General features: G+C 43.0%; 1 protein-coding gene across 1 annotated transcript; it reads left to right on the top strand.

Annotated features, from left to right (window-relative positions):
• The first annotated feature begins 2,277 nt into the window (after positions 1–2,277).
• HTR1B (5-hydroxytryptamine receptor 1B) lies at positions 2,278–5,590 on the top strand. Its single transcript, XM_022590343.3, has one exon. It carries the CDS (start codon positions 3,513–3,515, stop codon positions 4,710–4,712), a length of 1,200 nt encoding a protein of 399 aa, XP_022446051.1. The 5' UTR covers positions 2,278–3,512; the 3' UTR covers positions 4,713–5,590.
• Positions 5,591–20,939: the final 15,349 nt, after the last annotated feature.

Here is a 20,939-nt window from a genome sequence, read left to right as displayed (position 1 = left end):
GCCACCCCGCTTGCTTGGAGCTGATGAGGGGAGCACATTAATTCGCAGTTTCAGTGCCCGGTAGTCAAGCAGAAGCTCAGTACCCCACCTCGGTTCCCTCTTTGCCCCTCCAGCTGAGTCTGTGTCGGCTGAATTTCCTGCAGACTTGAAGGGACGTTGCCCAGCGCGGCTGCGGACTGCAGAGCGGCCAAGGGACCCTCCTCCGCAGGGGCGACCCTGGCAGAGGCGACTTTAAAGATTTCCTGGTCTCTGGAGTGTTTCACAAACATGCAGTCATGTGCAACTATCTATATTTTATATGTTTTTAAGTGAAAAAAAAAAGTGAGTGAAACAAGGGAGCCAAGTTAATGAAGGACGGTTCTCCACTAAATTCTGCCAAAATCCCATCCGTGTGATGGCCGGGTGTGTTCACGCAAATTCTTAACCGAAGGAGGAAAAATCAAACTCCTCCCAGTGGTGGCAGATCGCACTCAGGGTCCGGGACTCGCGAAGCAGCGAAGGCGTGGCTGGAGAAAGCCACAGGTTCCCCACTTCGCTAAAGCCAAGCCCGAGGAGGAGCAATTAAATTGCAAAAGGAAAGGCTGCTTGCAGCCTCTAGCATTCCTCTTTGCCTTCCTCTTCCCCGCATCCCTTCAGCAGTTCTCTCTAACCTTGCCCCGCTCCCCTAAGGTAGCAGGAAAACAGTTTCCTGCCCGTTCCCCTCACGCCGCCTGCCCCCAGCACCCACACACACTTTTGCTCCATCCTGACTAACGCCTCCACCTAGTGGTTTAGGCTCGCCTGCTTCGCTTTCCTTTGCTGCGGTTTCTAAGAGAGCTCTGCAGTTCGCAAAATAAGTTAACTCGCCAGCGGCCTGATGTAGGTGGGTGGGGTGGAAGGATGGGCAGGACCCCTTAAGATGCGGTGCAAATGACGCTTAAATTTACCGGAGCGGTGCTGGGCGCTAGGGAAGGCAGGAGAGGCCAGAGAAGGTGGTGCCTTTATACCCAGCTTGGCTGCTGCAGCCCAGACTGCAGCCAGAGGACGATTTTGGAGAATTTCCACCTAAAGAAGTACCCTCACTCTCGAGACATGATTGTGTTTTATTTTCTTCATAACACTTAACGCTATATGAAAGTATGCTAATTATTTACTTGTTCATGTTATTATTGCATGCCTGCCTCTTCTAGAATGTAAACTGCTTGAAAACTGGGTCTGGGTCTACCCCACTGGCCTTTACAACCCAGGTGCCTAGAAGAATTCCCAGCATAGAGCAGACACTAGATTTTTTGCCCGTCTGGTTGGCTTAGAGACGCGGGAATCAAGGGAACTGGGGTTAGGGTTGTGTCACCTTGGGTAAAAAGCTCTTCTTTCAAAGGATCTCAATGACTCTTCTAAACTGAACGGGCCAGATAATCTCCGGCCCCAAACTGAATAATTCTCTTTAAAATGTGCTTACACTTATCCTGATAAGTGCAATCATAAGGTCATTTTTATTGAATGCACTCTAGCTGCCAAACACGGAGCTAGACGCTTGGAACTCGCAGTTGGGATCACTTAGCTCTCACAGCTGAAAATACGGTGTCCTTTCCTGGTACTTTTCTTTAAATGTTCTCTGACTTGTACTTCTACTCTACATGTGTTTCTGTTAGGGATGGAGGAGGAACGGGTACAGAGCACCTGCTCCGGGGTCATTGGACCTAGGTACTGGTATTGCTTGGAGCCGCGTATGGGTGATACCCCGATGTATTTGTTGAAGCCGAAGGAGGCGCACGGATGGTGCTGGTGGTCGTGGTCCCAGAGCCCGTTTGTTTCTTGAATTCTGATGACCTCCTTTCTAGACGGGCTGTAGGAGTGAGCGCGCTCACTGCAAACTGTTTTCCTGAGACACTGAACTGCTGAGAGGCTGAAGTGGGAGGGTGGAGCGGACGGTTTAATTTCACAGTGTGCTTGTGTTTGTGATACTTGTACATTTTTGCAGTTGTTTTTTTTCTCTCTCTCTTCTTTCCTGTCGACTTACAGTTAAAGGGGAGGGATTAAATGGAAAGCACAGATTCCTAAAATCAGATATGAAAAATTAGTTTGTATTGTACCGAGAGTTTATGACTTGAATCCCGAAGTATAAAATGCAGTATTGGCCATTTCCTTCTAAGGCGATATTACTGGCGCCTCCTTCTAACTTGGGTGTGGCCCGCAGGGCTGGATAAAATTCCAGAGTGGCGAGGTCAGAGACTGCGGCTGGCTCCATCTAGCGCTGGCCGGGCCTACTGGGGTCGGGGGGTGGGGTGGGGTGGGGGGACGGTACTTAGGAGCCTAGTAAGGGACCTAGTAAGGAGCCTAGTGAGGCTGTGCACGTGCCCGCGGCTGAGGGTGCGAGTGTAACTGGAGGGGCGTGCAGCAAGCTCGGAAGAAGATAGAAGCATGGACAGGACGCCCTCAACCCCATTCCGGCCAGAACCGTGGCTCCCGGGTGTTCGGATTGGGAGAGGGGCCAGGGGATGGGACCTGGAGAAGACGGCGATAGGACCCGGCGGGAGCTTCCTTGGCGGGGAAGAGAACCGGGCGGGAGGATAGGAGGGAGGGAGAGAGAAAAAGGGAAGGTGATGGGGAGCCGGCGTTGGCACTCGCCGCGCGGCAAGAGTTGCACGGCTCCGGCGGACCGGACCTGGATTCTATAAAAGGAGCCCGACCGCTCCGCCACTCACATGCTCCTCCCGGACCGGCGTATGCCGCGTCCCTGCAGCTCCCCCAGACACCTGCCCCTTCCCCGCCCGCCGCGCCAGGTCCCCCAGACCAGTGCGCCCAGCGGCATGGCTCCGAGCGGCGCCCGTGGGACCGAGGTGGCGGCGGCGGCGCGGCGCGAGCAGCCGCAGCCGCAGCCCCCGAGTCCCACCTCTTGCGGCCCCTTCTCCGCGGGGCAGCTCGCCGGAGTGGCCAGCGCGTGAAAAGAAGGGCGGGCAGAGCTCCGGCGCGAGGCGCGGCGCAGCGCGGCTCCCAGATTTCACCCCGCCCAGCTTTGGCGACCGCGGCCGCCGCAGGAAAACTGCCCCAGCCTGGGGAGGAGGGCGGGAATGCAAGATCAGGACCCCTCAATGGCCTGCAAGATTTGGTCTCGACAGCTAGGAAACTCGTGCGGGCCGAGTCTGCAGATCCCGGAGCGCCCGGTTTAGGAGACGCTTAGCCCCGCGCAACTGGGGTAAGACCTCCCACCTGGCCGATGCTCCCTCCTCAAACAGAACTACAGCCTCCTCCTCCAGACGCCCCGGTGGGAGCCGGAGCGCAGCGGGGCTCTGTGGACCAGCCCTTAACAACCCGGGACTAAGACGGGGCGTAGAGAGGAACAGCCAGAGACGCGGCGGCAGCGACGGGCGCCCCGAAGTGCAGGGGACGCGCCCGCCGGCCTCGCCCTTGACCTCTAGGTTCACCTGGGAACCTGGGTGGAGGAGTAATTGAGGAACCCACGGATCCGACTAGCCACCAGGGGACAAGACTCTGGTCCCTTCAGCGGTCCTTTCCTCGTCCTCGTCCGCTCCATGCCCGAGAGCTGCGCTTGGAGAGACATGGAGGAAGCGGGCCCTCAGTGTGCCCCGCCGCTGTCCGTGAGCTCCCAGACGGGGCTTTCGCAAGCCAACGTCTCTGCTGCTCCCTCCCACAACTGCAGCGCCGAGAGCTACATTTACCAGGACTCCATAGCCCTGCCCTGGAAAGTAGTACTGGTCGTGCTGCTGGCGCTCTTCACCTTGGCCACCACGCTCTCCAATGCGTTTGTGATCGCCACTGTGTACCGGACGCGGAAGCTGCATACCCCCGCCAACTACCTGATCGCCTCCCTGGCGGTCACCGACCTGCTGGTATCCATCCTGGTCATGCCCGTCAGCACCATGTACACGGTCACGGGCCGCTGGACGCTGGGCCAGGTGGTGTGCGACTTCTGGCTGTCATCGGACATCACCTGTTGCACTGCTTCCATCTTGCACCTCTGTGTCATCGCCCTGGACCGCTACTGGGCGATCACGGACGCCGTGGAGTACTCGGCTAAAAGGACTCCCAAGAGGGCGGCGGTCATGATCGCGCTCGTGTGGGTCTTCTCCATCTCCATCTCGCTGCCGCCCTTCTTCTGGCGTCAGGCCAAAGCCGAGGAGGAGGTGTCGAACTGCGTGGTGAACACGGATCACATCCTCTACACTGTCTACTCCACGGTGGGCGCTTTCTACTTCCCCACCCTGCTGCTCATCGCCCTCTATGGCCGCATCTACGTGGAAGCCCGCTCCCGGATTTTGAAACAGACGCCCAACAGAACCGGCAAGCGTCTGACCCGAGCCCAGCTGGTTACTGACTCGCCCGGGTCCACGTCTTCCGTCACCTCCATTAATTCGCGGGCTGCAGACTTACCCAGCGAATCGGGGTCTCCTGTGTACGTGAACCAAGTCAAAGTGCGAGTCTCCGACGCCCTGCTGGAGAAGAAGAAACTCATGGCCGCTAGGGAGCGCAAAGCCACCAAGACCCTGGGAATCATTTTGGGAGCGTTCATTGTGTGTTGGCTGCCCTTCTTCATCATCTCCCTGGTGATGCCTATCTGCAAGGATGCCTGCTGGTTCCACCTGGCCATCTTTGACTTCTTCACGTGGCTGGGCTATGTCAACTCCCTCATCAACCCCATCATCTATACCATGTCCAACGAGGACTTCAAACAAGCACTCCATAAACTGATACGCTTTAAGTGCACAAGTTGACTTGTCAATTGCAGTGGGGTCGCCTAAGTGGCCTTTGGGGGACCATGTTGTGTCTGGTTCCACAGGTAGGTCGACTCTTTGACTGTTACTGGGTCGGAGTGAGGCTCTCTCTTGTGAGCAAGGGCAATGGATCCTGAGAAGCCAGGACAGCCCTGCGAGAGCTCTAAAGGAGAACTGTTCAAACAGCTGAGGAGGGGGCTCACTTTTTCCCCTCAAACCCCAGTTTCAGCACCGACCCTGCCACAGCCCATCGCAAGGGGGGTTGCAACTTTCAGAAAATCGATGATGGAAAAGGGATCCCTGCCCTGCTTTGGTATCATGGATGATGCCCCCTAGAACCAGAAGTACTTGTAGTTCTTGTCTGGAGCCTGTCTGAGACATGATCTACATACAGCCTGGTAGTACTTGAACTAGACACTAATACCCTGTGTTTGGGGGAGAACTTTGTGTTACAGCTTCGTTTAAGAACAGTTACTTTGGCATCCTTCAGTCTTCATTCAGTTTTTGTTCATTTAAACTTGATTGGAGAAACTTGTGGATTTGGTGCTTCAAACCCTATGTGTGGCTTGAAGAGTTAACAGCACAATTCTGATGTTAAGATCTCTATTTTTATTATAATTGAAACTATATGGGGTGGGGGGTGGATGGGGGCATTAAGCTGAAAACCAATGCCTGTGATTGTTTGTTGTCTGCAGATCTCTAATTTTGTAATTCCTGTGTAGTGATTGTCAAACCTCATTCCTTAACAACTCAAACAAAATGTTATGTGTGCTAGTGCCAAAGTCTGCAGATTGCTTTTTCCTCCTAATTTCATGTACCTGTCATTTTACACAATTAAATCCCCAGAAATGGGGGATATGATGGGTGACTCAACCCAAGCTGCTGCTATATTTCTTATTAACGCCACTGATGAAACTGATGGGTATAAGATATATAAGTTGCTTTCCAAGAAAAGTATTTTTAATCCCAATTGAGTGAGCTATGAAGGAGACAGATGAGATAGGAATGGTTCTTATACAATTAAGGAATGGGTGGCAACAGGAGGATGTATATTTTGACTTGTAAAAAAATCTTAAATGCATGAGACTTTTTTCTGACAGTCATTTGCACTCTCCTTCCCATCTGTAATTCCTTTGTGTGCTAACATATAAAGTAACCAATAGAACTAGCTCCTTTCTCCAAAAATCTTCAAAATAGTAAAACCTCTAAAAACCATGTTAAAGATAAAAACCTGTTTCTTTTCCCTTGCTATTGAAGTTTGAGTAGGAACAAAGATTATTAGAAAATGACATGCAAGGACTTTCAAAAAGCTTAGAGAAGCTAACATTGAGCCTGTTTTCCTGTAACTCACGGAACCAAACCTCAGACTTACTGGGCAACCAGGGAACTAACAAGCTTTTGAACCTTGGAAATTTGTCATTGACCTGACACTTCAATGAAAATACATACTATCAGTAATACTTTAAATTTATCTCTTTTTTTTTTTCAAATTCTAAAAATACTTAGTTGTTATCTCAAATTCACTCTGAGGACTCCCCGACACAGGGCAAAATCACACACTAATAGATGAAATATGCATGATCTGAATAAAATGGAGTAGCCCCTAAGGATTACCTGCATGAAAAATGAATGTCTGTGGAACATTTATTATGCCAAAGAAGATTCACACTCCGTTCTTTAGAGAGATTTCTGCAGGTGATACCTTTTGTCTGCAGAAACAAGTTGTCTTTGTAAAATGGATTCACTCCCTGCTTGAAGCTCCCCAGTCCAGACTGTCAGACAATAGATGTATTGAGGTGAAGTACATTGCTTCCCTGCTGTGCAGCCCTTTACTCTGGCATAATGACTCTTGAAAATATCCTATTCAAAGATTCACACGTAAACTAAGTACAAAAGAAAATTTTGATCAACATTGACACCTGTCACTGGAGTAAGAGCAAATTGTAGGCATTATATAACCCTAAATTTCTACTGTATCCCCACGTCTCTCTGTTCATTTTTTGTGACATTTCTCCCATGGAGAAATCTAGCTTACTACCGAGAAGACTGTGCACAGAGCGTGATATTTATTTTTATGTTATTAATATGTTTGTGTTTTTGTTAAGGCTTTTTCTTGGGCCTTAGAAGCAATTAAGCCAACTTCTAGGAGCCTAAGAGGGCAAAATTAATTGAAACCAATAGCCATTTACAAGTGATTTCTTTATAGGGCACCTGCAATGATTGTGTCCTCATATTAACAAAACATGGTCAATTTAGTCAAACGGGTTGTTTGCCACTTATAGATGACCTACCTAAATTTTTGCTTGACTATTTGGCTGAATTGACTGGATTGGGGTCATACTGTATGAAGTAGAAGCTTGTAAACCCTTGTAGTTCTAAGAGATCCAGACTTCTCATCCACCATTGCACATGATTTATGCAAAGTGTATTTTTCATCCTAGGGGTATGTAGTTAAGACTGTTAAGCGCCTTTTCAGTTACTGCTGCCTATAGCATAGTATGGCTTTTTTTGCAGAACATTATATGGGAGATGGAAATATTTAACTGGCATAGAAATGAAAGTATATTTTCATTGGCTGTGGTAACAAATAACACTTTCCATACTGTTGAACTGCACAAAATTTCACACAAATATATGAATGTGTGTTCATCCCCAAATACCAATATTGTCTTGTGTTTCTAGGAATTTTAGAGTTTCCTTTCTAAGAATGGACACTGCACCTATGAATGAACAGTTATTGACTTCAACACATTTTCTACAGACCAATCTTCTTCATTCTTCCTCTCTATTATCTTAGTATTATCTTCTTGCGTCAGGAAACCCTGAGTGGACTGTAATTCACCGAAGCAGCAAAAGCTCAGATTATGTGTATTTGATGGAGTTAATGTGACTGCAAATTGCCTTTTCCACCTTTCAAAACATGTGTAATTCAAAATGAAGTTTAGGAAAATAATGAAATAAAAGTCCTTTTTTGTGTCCTAAAAAGCATTGGGTGGTAATTCTATTATTATGGAAAGACTGGTTCACTGGATTCTGGGTTGCAATTAGGAGTTTGAACCTTCAAGAGAGAAAAGTTGATTGTAAATGATACTCTGGTGCAAGTACTGCCACAATTTGAGGGATTTAGTTTATATCCGGAGGAAGAATTTAAAAGGAATTAGACACAGTCTGCAAAGAGGGCAAGTCAGTTCCACTATCCCAGGGGTTTTCCAGATCACCATTCTTAGAAGGAATGTTTAGTCTCTAGGCTGGGGAATTAGATTCCAAGGCACTACATGGTGCTTGAAATACAGAAAAAGGAAAGGGAGGACCTGAGTTAGAAGCAGGCCTGGGGGAGACCTAAGAGGAGGAGACCAACCTATCTGAACACTGGAGAAGTAGACAGAAAACATAGCTTTTGGAATCAGAAAGTTCTAGGTTTGAGCTGCATATAGAGCTTGTTATCGCTGTGTGGTTTGCGATCTGTTGCAAAGGCTTAGAGCCTGTACACGTAAAGCGCTTATCAAGATTTCTAAGCTCTCAGCAGGTGATACTTCCTCTTTAGCCATGATTTTGTCACGGCCTTCTTTGTGGGTGCAGGGCACCTGTAGCTGAGAAAACCTTGAGGGCTATTTGAGAAAGCTTGCACTGGGGAAGACCAAACTAGCCCAAATGGGAGAAACATGGCTAAGCTAGAAGCAACTGAGGCTTGGAGCCTTTCAGACTTACCCCCTGGGCTGGCGACACACAGCCAAGAGACCGAAAAGAAGCAGAAGAGACGGTTTGCTGTGGTTCTGGTGGCCCAGAGGAAACTGCCGAATATTTCATTTCCTGTAGCGCCCTCTCTGTCATTTTTTTTTTTCTAAAGGGCTTCAAATGCTTGGCTTTTTTATTTATTTATTTATTTTTGGCTGTGTTGGGTCTTCGTTTCTGTGTGAGGGCTTTCTCTAGTTGCGGCGAGCGGGGGCCACTCTTCATCGCGGTGCGCGGTGCGCGGCCCTCTCACTATCGCGGCCTCTGTTGTTGCGGAGCACAGGCTCCAGACGCGCAGGCTCAGTAGTTGTGGCGCACGGGTCTAGTTGCTCCGCGGCATGTGGGATCTTCCCAGACCAGAGCTCGAACCCGTGTTCCTTGCATTAGCAGGCGGATTCTCAACTGCGCCACCAGGGAAGCCCCTCTCAGTCATTTTAAAACTCTCTTTTCTCTTTATTGTCCAGAGATTTCCAGTTGTTTCCCAGACTCCAAAGGCCCTCACCGCTTCCACGTCTCTCCCCAGTGTCTCATTTTCCACTTCTCTGCTTTTTTCTTACCTATGGAAAGCCATGATAACCAAAGATAACGCGTTGGTCTCATATGGTTCTTATTTTAGCCGTGCAGGGCTGATTAGGTAGCCGAGGGTTCTTATATTATATCAAAGGAAATTTTTGACCGAAACGAATGGGCAAAAGCTTTCAACTTGGGGCTTCTACTGGAGTTTTCAGATGAGAAGAGGCCAGTAGGAGAAGGGGGCGGGAAATGAGGCTTCCAAACCCTTTCTCAAAGCCTATGCTTGAGCAGTCCACCAGGGGGCAGAGTGCCTCTGAATTGCGCAGAGGACGCAGGTGCTCACCGCTCATAATCTGACTCCCTCTTCCTGGACCCTGCAAATGGTATCAACTTCTCTAGACTCAGTGAACATGAAGCTCCATGAGCCAAGAGATAAGGGGTTTATCGTTTATTTAAAATGGCAGCTTTTTCAGAACTGCACATTCAGGCAGAGGATCCCTAAAATAAAACTAAAGTTTTTCTTCATATTTGCAAACTTAGTTATTTTCTTATTCTTCTCTTATCCTGAAGTAATGCTAAAATCTTAGTGCTTTAAAACATTGTGACCTTTGATTAATGTGACATTGGGTGAAGTCAGACATTAGAATACACAGAATTTATATGCAAAATAGAGAAAACAAATTGTTAAACTCTTTCATCATTATGATTTTTCTCATCACTGTTTTCTTTTCAGAATTTCATTGGCTTGAAGTTAATATATCCATAGTTCAAAGGTAGAACACTGCCACCTACCATTTAAAGAGAGGGTTGCTTCCCCCCCCCCCAGAAGGAATGTGTGTTATATGTCAGTTTTTCCCAGAAGGCAGACTTTCCAGTCTGTGTAATTTTGACATTTACTTTAAAAACAGGTGTTTATAAATGTGAGTACAATCTTATGTATCACAAAAATTAATTTCTGTGTTAGAAAAGGATCATATATAATGAGAAAATAAGTGAGGTTATATCATTGCCATTCTCCTTAACTGTTACTCCCTAGCATTTTTACTGTCTCCAATGGGGAGTTTTCTATGTGCCATTTCACACACCTGTCAGTTAAATTAGACTTTCAAAGTCAACATCCACATTTTAGGATTATACTAGGATTTTCAGTGCTCCCTGAGAGAGACCCAGTCCCTGGAGTTGGGCCAGCTGACAGAGAGATTGTCTTAACACCATTGCAAGTCTAGTTTGTAAAAGAAAATGCCCATTTCTTCTTACTTATTTGCACATTTTTCAAAAGATAGGAGAAACGCTTTTCAAAACTGCAAACTGGAAATCTATGTAACAAGAATGATCTTATAATATTTCTTGTACCTAAAGTGAACAGATGGTGATATAAGGAGCCATTTATGGCAAATGCTTAAAAGAATCTACACATGGCTTGTTTAAATGATGCGTGAAGTCATGACTCACATCCTCCCTGACTCTGTAGGAACATTCCACACATTAGCCTCTGACTGGTCATCCCATGTTGGTATAATCAGTTGAAATTTCAGGCTATCTTTTGCTCGCAAGTGTGTTGATGGGACTGCAGTGATAGAGCAGCCCACAAAGGGTAGGTTACTTGGTCCAGAGGCTGTGCCTAGGGTACTTTTTTTTTTTAAACATCTTTATTGGAGTATAATTGCTTTACAATGGTGTGTTAGTTTCTGCTTTATAACAAAGTGAATCAGCTATACATATATCCCCATATCTCCTCCCTCTTGCGCCTCCCTCCCTCCCACCCTCCCAATCCCACCCCTCTAGGTGGTCACAAAGCACCGAGCTGATCTCCCTGTGCTATGTGGCTTCTTCCTACTAGCTATCTGTTTTACATTTGATAGTGTATATATGTCCATGCCACTCTCTCACTTTGTCCCAGCTTACCCTTCCCCCTCCACGTGTCCTCAAGTCCATTCTCTAGTAGGTCTGCGTCTTTATTCCTTTATAAAATAAGGTTCTTCATGACCTTTTTTTTTTTTAGATTCCATATATATGTGTTAGTATACTGTATTTGTTTTTCTCTTTCTGACTTACTTCACTCTTTATGACAGACTCTAGGTCCATCCACCTCACTACAAATGACTCAATTTTGTTTCTTTTTACGGCTGAGTAATATTCCATTGTATATATGTGCCACATCTTCTTTATCCATTCATCTGTTGATGGACACTTAGGTTGCTTCCACGTCCTGGCTATTGTAAATAGAGCTGCAATGAACATTGTGGTACGTGACTCTTTTCGAATATGGTTTTCTTGGGGTATATACCCAGTAGTGGGATTGCTGGGTCATATGGTAGTTCTATTTTTAGTTTTTTGAGGAACCTCCATACTGTTCTCCATAGTGTCTGTATCAATTCACATTCCCACCAACAGTGCAAGAGGGTTTCCTTTTCTCCACACCCTCTCCAGCATTTATTGTTTGTAGATTTTTTGATGATGGCCATTCTTACTGGTGTGAGATGATATCTCATTGTAGTTTTGATTTGCATTTCTCTAATGATTAATGATGTTGAGCATTCTTTCATGTGTTTGCCAGGGTACTTTTGTAAACACACCTGGTTGTCTCTTGTAAACGCATGTGCTAATCGAATTTGGGATAGTGTGTGTAGATCCACACCTCCCCCCTGTGATTCACCAGCCCATTCTTGGTCTGTTGAATACTCTCAATGGGTTCAGCACCGGGCCGGTCTGTTTTTGTGCAGAAGCAGTTGTATGGTTCTTCATCTTTCTATCCTAGCCTTGCCCAACCTTAAGGTCCCAGAGTCCACTCTCTTTTCTCCTCTCTCTCAGAGACTTTCCAACAGAGTATAGCATGTTGGGATAATCACACATGGGGAGCTTGGAATCGGATGGCATGAAGGTCCCCAACACTTTGGTAGATTTAAACTGCAAGCGTGAGTGTTCGAAATCAGAAAGACGAGTTTAAATGCATGTTTTGCAACCATGAGCAAGCTCCTCTGCAAATGTAATCATACATACCTTTATGTTTGCAGGTAAAAATTAAATGGGATAATGCAATTGGTTCCAACCTTGACTGCATATTTGATTTATCAGGAGAGCTTAAAAAGACCTTTGCTCAGTCCCTGTCTCAGACTAATTAAATTATGTTATCTGGAGTAGGGCCTGATAATCTTGTTTAAAAAATTCTCTCTGGGTAATTCTAATGTGTGACCAGGGTGAGATACACTGAGAATAATTATATGAAACTCTTAGAACAATGCTTGGCACAGGCAGGATCCTTGGGTGTGAAAGGGGTCCCTGAATGCTATAGAAAGTCAAGTGGAATTGCTTTTTCATAGTTGTGCTTCTTGAAATTTAATGAGCCTGAGTCACCTGGGTTAAAATGCAGATTCTGATTCAGTAGGTCTATGGTGGGGCCTGAGATTATGCATTTCTGACAGGCTCTCAGGAAACACCAATGATGCTCATCCATGGACCACACTCTGAGTATAACAGCTTAGTTATAGAGTATCTATCATTTCCTAAGGAGATATATATATATATATATATCTCCAAAACAAAAGCAACATAAAACTTGCAGATGAGAAAATGTGCTTTTTAATGTACAATACATTGTTTTCCTGACTTGTTTACATGGTATTCATGGCTCAGCTTCAGAAGATGTTGAATGCTTCCCCTTACATGCTTTTCCCCAGAGGCTTCAAATCCTGTCTACCCTAAAACAAACAGCTTACTTCTGGATCTTGGTCAGCAAAGCATGACTCTCAGATTCAGTCCTTTGTTTTTACATCGCTTCCAAATAAGGGCTTTGTCTTCTGTTTAAAAAAAAAAAAAAAGAATTAATTAAAAATACAAAACAAATGATAAAACAACAAATGAAAGAAATAACAATTGTGAGCATATGGCAAATGGCATGATTTCCTTGTAATCTATTTCACTTAGTAAGCCCAGTTGGATTCCATCTGTTAACACACACAGACACGTACACACTTACATATTATGTAGAGTTCATCTTTTGTAAACACAAGTAACTATATAATCAAAGGTGAAAGCTCTGTGCTTTCCATCTATTATATTTTATTCTTATTATAGTTTAGAGACTTAATATCCTAGAGCAGTGATCTAGCAGCCTTTTGATTCCAGAGAAAACCCTTCCCCATGTTTTATTCCCAAAACACTTTGTGATTTTTTTTGTTTTCAGTGGCAGTAATTTAAACTATTTGTGAGAAATGTTTGTCAATTTCTTGGTACCCACCCATTCAACTGGAGACACTGTTGAGTTTCCTAAGCCTAGGTTGGGAACAAGAATCAAAGGATACTCCACAAAGGATCCTGTCTTTTGTTTATTTATTTATTTATTTATTTCTTGAGTGTTTAAAATGAAACGAATAGTGTCAGTATCCAACCAGGTTTTCATTCTACATTACAGAACATAGTTCAAAGTCTTTCATCTCTTCCATGTGTAATCCTGATGCGTAGAGTTGGATTCCAGACATGTTGCTGGGAATTTAACTGCTTCACTTTAAAAGAGATTGGGGAGGAAGTAGCATTATTGAGGACTTACTCTGTGCCACATACTTTAAATAACCGCCCTCCCCCATTAGACCTTATGACACTATCGTGAATTGGGTATTATTTTTTTATGTTATCATCATCACAGTCATTATCATGAACGAGGTATTACAACAATTTCATCCAGTTCTGTGATTTAGAGAATTATGGCAGCAGCCCCAGTTGAATAATTTGTATCATTATACTTGGAAAGGAGATGTATTATCAGGTCTGTTTCAGTTAGTCTTTGAGAAGAGCATTTTCTAAATGCTAATCTGAAACAGTAAAGTAGAATAGAACTTTAAGGGTTTATCTATAAGTTCAGTGTTGTGTCTAGGGAACACAGGTTTCCTTCTTGGTCTCCTCCCAAACTCTTGTCCCTCTCTGTCTGACTACAACCTTGACCATCCAGGGAACACATCATGGCCCCTGACCTCTTCCAAGGGAGTTGGTATGGATAAAAAGGTACATTTAAGCTGCTGGATTTGGCAGTATTAAATATAAATGCTTTGGCTGTGATGAGTAATGCATGGCAGGAGGTATTTCCCTTTTATGGAAAGTTACTGAGCGATATACATATGTCAAAAACTTGGGTACTTGAGACATATGCCTATTTTTACATGGAGTCAAATTTCTGAGTGAAAAGTAAATTCAGGCAAGTAACAGGATATTTTCAGGTATTAGGGTTGTTTTCTCATTATATAGATAAAAGCTTTTGAATTAATGCTATTTTTTCTCTGTTTTTAAATTGTGTATTATTATCAGAGCCCCTCTTTGCCAAGAGCTTTCCCTTTCGTTATTTTCCTCTCCCCTCTGTACCTTTCCCCAGAATTCTAAAACACTACCACTAACAACAAAAGCAGTAAATCTTGGAGACAAAAACTTATCAGTATTCACTAAACTGACATAAAACCAAAACACTTAGACTAGACATAAAAGAAAAAATTTGCTTCCATCAAGGAGCAAACATTACAATAGTGAGTATGGGCTGTGGAATCTCCTCTGTTTTGGATAAAAGAGATATATAAATTGGAGAAAATTCTGCCCCCAATACTTTTTGCCCTATGTCTTTGAGTATCATCACCCATTTTTAGTTGAAACAAAAAATACACAGCATAGAAACTTTGGTAAATTTGGAATTAGAATCTAGACCTAGGCTCACCTTGGCTCCAATTCCAGATTTACCACTTGCCAGTTCTGTGACCTTTACCACACTGAGCATCCATTTCTTCACGTGTTAATGTGGACCAAATAGTGTCTTATCCACAGATTTGTGATGAGGATTAAGCAAGCTGCCATGTGGCAGTGCTCAGTCCAGAGAGTGCTTAAAACATGGTAGCTGTTGATTGGATTCCCTCTGTTCGCACAGAATAAGCCAGGTGTCTATCCAGAGACCATGGAATTTTGAGTCAGAAAAGCTGTTTAAACTTCTGTTTTTTCTCCTTATTAGTATGCAATTTGGAACATGCTATTTAATCCCTGTAAATGTCAGTTTTCCTATACCTAAAATAGGGCTAATATGTCCCTCTTGAAAAGACTTTAAGATTGCATTATATAATAAGTGCAGACACCTGAGACAGTTCTTGGAGCAATGTGATTGCTCAGTAGAACTTAGTATTCTATTCTGTCAGCTTCCTTTCCTGTCTTTAGGAGCAAGGGTCTGATATTATATGCTATGCTTCCGTGTTAGTAACATCCCTTTTATTGTTTTTCTTTTTCCTGAAGAGGAAAAAATATTTTATTACAAGTTCTTCAAATAGAAGACTCTTTAAGCCTGATGCAATCAATCTAATAGACACTAGACATACAATAGCACATATAAGTTACATGTAAGATCTCGGGTCACTCAGACATCCAAGGAAGGAAGTTGCCAACATCTGTAGTTCTGCTGGAAACAGTGAATGTTTTGGACCATCCATCATTGTGATCCCTTTTATTGTTGAAAGTGAGAACTGTACAGACTTATGATTTGGAACCGGTTTTATTGATGCTATCGCAAATCAATTATATGCTGGGATTTAAGAGATTCTAGAAAACTTACCCTGTTTCCTGCCTGATGTTTATTAATTAAGGATTCATTTCCTTTGTTTTAAAATATAAATACTTCTTGAAGTTTTATTACATCCCATTAGCCATCAGTCCTTTACACCTTAATGTAAATGAGTTTCTGAGTGCTGTAGATTGTCGGAGCCCAGAACATTAAAATAATCTGATTTTTTTTTTTTGCAGTAAAGTAAAACTTACAGGATAACATGGCAACAGAGTAGCAGAAAATAATATCGGTAAAAATACACTGCAACTTATTAAGCTTTTATGTTGCATTATGCACAGTGCTTAGTGTCTATATATTATATCATTTAATCCTCAAAACAATCCTAGGAGGAGGTGTAATCTCAATCTAAATAATAGGAATTCGGTTGAGAGAGAGTAATCTGTTCAAAGTTAGATCAAATACACATTAGAATCAGAATTCTCTTGTGCTCTTAACCATTGCATACCTAAAGCTATCATATCCCAAGAGCATTCATGGAGAACGTTCAGCCACTGGCCATATATATATTTATTTATTTATTTATTTATTTATTTATTTATTTATTTTCGGTATGCGTGTCTCTCACTGTTGTGGCCTCTCCCGTTGCAGAGCACAGGCTCCGGACGCGCAGGCTCAGCGGCCATGGCTCACGGGCCTAGCCGCTCCGCGACATGTGGGATCTTCCCGGACCGGGGCACGAACCCGTGTCCCCTGCACCGGCAGGTGGACTCTCAACCACTGCGCCACCAGGGGAGCCCTAAAATAATCTGATTTTTGAATATTAGGGGATAAGAAAGGATTGGTTTTGAGCTATAACTCAAATACTTCTAGATAGACGAGAAAGAGTAGCAGCATGTCACAAGCAGTCATGTGAGGGCCCCAGGGGAAGAGTGAAATTTAAGAGATTATTGAACACAAAACTTACCTTCTTTCTAGTTTTAGTTAACAGTATGGTTGCATTTTGTACTGTATATTTCTGTAAGGTTTTTGATTATTTTAGATACCATGAGCATTCAAGTTTGCCAGAAGAAAAGATAATCTGGGATGGTAAATATATCACTGTATTCAGCTAGAAAAACAGAACTGAGCACATATAAGCTGTCTTGCTGTGCTTCTTAATGTTCACTGTGGGTTTCTTCATAGTAAAGGTGGCTGGCTGGTGTGTATTTCTAAGGGGAAAGACTCTGGCAGACACATGGAGGGGGCTTTCCTGGCCTCATGTAGATGCAGCCCCAAGTACCACAAGTATCTACTGAGTAGCTATTTGTCCACAATAACCCAAACCACTGTCCAGAAGCAATGAAATAATTTTAAAGGTCACTTAGTCTGCATTTAATCAAGTCTGTTTTCATCTTTGACTCCTAGTGTTACTTGGTGATGTTCATAAAACACAGATATTTGCTATAGCAACTGCCGCAGTCTAACACAGCAGGGCGGATGGACTGGCCAGATTATTTTCATTCACGAAGGAGTTCCCTCCCCTACCTTTAAGAAATGATACCTATGACCTATTTTAGATCAAAAGAAGGAACCAAAACAAGACAGGTAGGAGGGGCAAAGACAAGGTATAACCAAGATTCACACTTCCACAAACAAGAGGATAATCACAATTACAGAGATTCTCCCCAAAGAGTGAGGGGTATGAGCCCCACATCAGGGTCCCCAGCCCAGGGGTCCTGTACCAGGAGGACAAAACCGCAGAATGTCTGACTTTGAAAGCCAGCAGGGCTTGCATATGGGAGATCCAGAAGTCTGTGGGACACAGAGACTCCACTTTAAAGGGCAAACACAAAATCTCACATGTTCTGAGTTCCAGTGCAGAGGCAGCAATTTGAAAGAAGCCTGGGTCAGATACATCTGTTGATCTTGGACAGGAAGGAAGCCACTGGGATACCCCCTGGAGACATAGATGCTGACAGCAGCAATTTTTAGGGTACTCATTCTACCACAAGGACACTCCATTTCAGTGTCCTTTCTCTAGCTGGTTAGTACCAGGGGGTTACCTTCCTACCAGCAAGCCAACAAGAGTCCTGGGAAACCTGGGCCAAGCAGCCAGTCTTGCCAGAACCTGGACCCATCCTCCGGCAGGCTGGCATCAGCTCCAGGACCCACCAGTCCCCCAGGAAGCTGCCTCAGGACACAATCCTGCCTGCCAGTGGGCTGACAGCAGCTCCAGCCCTCGCCCTCCACCCCCAGGCACTTTACCAGCCATGCCAGGACACAGGCCCACCTACTAGTGGGTCAGCAGCCGCTGAATGAGGCGGGGCCTGGCAGCCAACTAGCCAAGGGCCAGCCCCACCTACCAGCACATGCATAGTAGTTGGCTCTGCCACTATAGAAAGGTGCATACAGTCCACATAGAGGGAACCCCTAGAGCATATAACTCTAGTGGCCAGAGGGAAGTGAGCTGCTGGGCCCATAGGACATCTCCTACATAAGGTCACTTCTCCAAGATTAGGAAATGTAACCTATCTACCAAATACATAGAAATAAACACAGAGAATTACAGAAAATGAGGTGGGAGAAGAATATGTTCCAAACAAAAGAACAAGACAAAACTTCAGAAGAACTAAGCAAAGTGGAGATAAGCAATCTATCCAATAAAGAGCTCAAGGTAATGATCATAAAGATGCACAATGAACTCAGGGAAGAATTGATGAACACAGTGAAAAGTTTAACAAAGATTTAAAAACTATAGAGAAGAACCATACAGAGCTGAGGAATACATTAACTGAAATAAAAAATACACTAGAAGGCATCAACAGTAAATTAGATGATGCAGAGGAATGGGTCAGTAAACTAGAAGACAGAGTAGCGGAAACCACCCAAGCAGAAAAGAAAAAAGACTTTTTAAAAAAATGAAGATAATTTTAGAGACTTTGGGGACAATATCAAGTGTACTAACATTCACATTCTAGATGTCCCAGTAGAAGAGAGAGAGAAAGAGGTGGAGAACCTATTGGAAGAAATAATAGTTGAAAACATCCATAATCTGAGAAAAGAAACAGACATCCAGGCCTGAGAAGGACAGAGCGTCCCAAGCAAGATGAACCCAAAGAGTCCACACCAAGATACATTATAAATAAAATGGCAAAAATTAAAGATAAAGGGAGAATTCTCAAAGGATTGAGAGAAACGCAGCTAGTTAAGTACGAGGGAATTCCCATAAGACAGTCAGCAAACTCTTAAGGAGAAACTCTGCATGCCAGAATGGTGTGGCACAAAATATTGAAAGTGGTAAAAGAAAAAAACCCTACAAACAAGAATATTCTATCCAGCAAGGCTGTCATTCAGATTGGAAATACAGATAAATAATTTTACACACAAGCAAAATACACAAGAGTTCAGCACCACTAAGCTGGCCTTATAAGAAATGTTCAAAGAATTTCTCTAAGCTGAAAAGAAAAGACCACAACTAGAAATACAAAAATTACAAAAAAACGATCTCATAGGTAAAGGCAAACATACAGTAAATGTAGTAGATCCACAACTCAGAAAGCTAATAGGGAGGTTATAAGACAAAAATAGTAAAATCATCTATATCCACAATAACTAAAGGGATACACCAAACAGAAAATGTAAAATATGATGTTGAAAACATTGAACATGGGGAGAGTAAGTATGAAGGGTAGTTAGAATGTTTTTGAACTTAAGGGACCATTAACTTAAAATAATCACATATATACACAGGTTATTATATATGAACCTCATGGTAACCACCAACCAAAGCTATATAACAAAACTGTATAACAACAACACAACAAAAAGAAAGGAATCCAAACATAAGGCTAACTATAGTCATCAAATCACAAGGGGAGCGAGCAGGGGAGAGAGCAGCAGAAGAAGAAAGGAACAAAGAATAACTCCAAAATCAAGCAGAAAACAATGAACAAAATGGCAATAAGTACATACCTATCAATAATTACCTTAAATGTAAATGAACTAATGCTCCAAGCAAAAGACATGGAGTGGCTGAGTGGGTAAAAAATCAAGACTGATATATATGCTGCCTACAGGAGGCTCACTGCAGATCTAAAGACACACACAGACTGAAAGTGAGAATATGGAAAATGTATTCCATGCAAATAGAAATGAAAAGAAATCTGGGGTAGTGATACTTATATCAGATAAAATAGACTTTATTTATTTATTTTCAAGATTAGAACACTTGTTTTATTGGGAAAAGTTCATACTGAAAACTACGATTGCTCACTCTTACAACTTATAAAATAATAATTTGATATATAAAATGAATTGTTTTCATTATGTAAGTACAAAGGGTAAAAAAAATCCATATGGTGTATCATATATTTGCCATTCAGATAAATCTCAAATCCCTGAATTCTCCTGTTGTGTGTTTTGCATCAGATTTTAAAAATCTCTTTGTCAAGGAAAACCAGGTTTTTAACTAGATTAAGTTTTTGCTTATAGTTGCAATCTATTAGAAGCTGTGTCTATATGATTAGAGCCCAGTCAAAACTAAGATAAAAAACTCAAGCCATTTCTTCTCTTTAGCCTTTTTTAATGTTACTTTTGTTACAGGAACCAACCGCTGATGCTTTACTGAACAGCCTAATCCTATCCATCAGTCATGACTAGTCCATCTTTCAGTCTCATCTATTCTGGTACTAAATACACACATACACACACACACACACACACACACACAAAACAGTACAGATTTATTAGTATAGCATTTTCCCACACTCCAACCCTATAAACCACTTTAAATGAGAAAATTTTATCTTAAAATTTTACTTAAGGAGGCCTTGCTACTGCAACAGGCTATGGCCATGAAAAAATACTTTCCTCAATGCCATATCAAGTTAACATGAAGCTTAGAAAGAAGTCACTTGTTAAGGTTAGTAATTAGAAATTCTCACAAATAATACATATTTAAGAAATATTTTTGCTTTAAATAGCTGGAGGCTTGAAAAATATTTATTTATTGTACTTCTTTTAGAATATTGGGTCAGTAACAATTTTTACTAATATCTCCCTCTTTTCCTTAGTGCTTAATAGACCTAGTCCATTCCATCCAGGAAAAACAAAAACTTGATTAGGTTACTCAAATTGCTGAAGCCTTCTTATTTTTACCTTATAAAGTGGTATGTTTAATATTCACATTCTTTTACAAATGCAGTATAAATGGCATAGATAGTTATAAGAAAATATTGGCATCTTATAGATAATTAGTTAAAAGAGTAAGTCTTGTCTAATTCTACAAGACACATGTAAGATATGAATATAAAACTATAACACCATTTAAGAAACATTTTCTCCCAAATTATTTTCGCACTTTGCCTAGTTTAACTCTATGAACATTGCCATAAAAATAAGTTCAAATTATTCTGAGGAAAACAGTTTCTTTGTAGTCCATCTCAGTAGCAGTGATTTTCTTCTGCTCATTTCCCAAC

This window comes from Delphinapterus leucas, chromosome 12, assembly GCF_059928025.1.
Source record: "Delphinapterus leucas isolate spDelLeu-1000000601 "Yukka" chromosome 12, BTC_Dleu_Yukka2, whole genome shotgun sequence".
Lineage (NCBI taxonomy): Eukaryota > Metazoa > Chordata > Mammalia > Artiodactyla > Monodontidae > Delphinapterus > Delphinapterus leucas.
The sequence above is the reverse complement of the archived record's forward strand: the minus strand, read 5'-3'. Positions and strand labels throughout refer to the sequence as shown.

Coding starts and splice junctions, on each gene's coding strand:
- HTR1B (XM_022590343.3), top strand. CDS start 3,513: ATGCCCGAGAGCTGCGCTTGGAGAGACATGGAGGAAGCGGGCCCTCAG.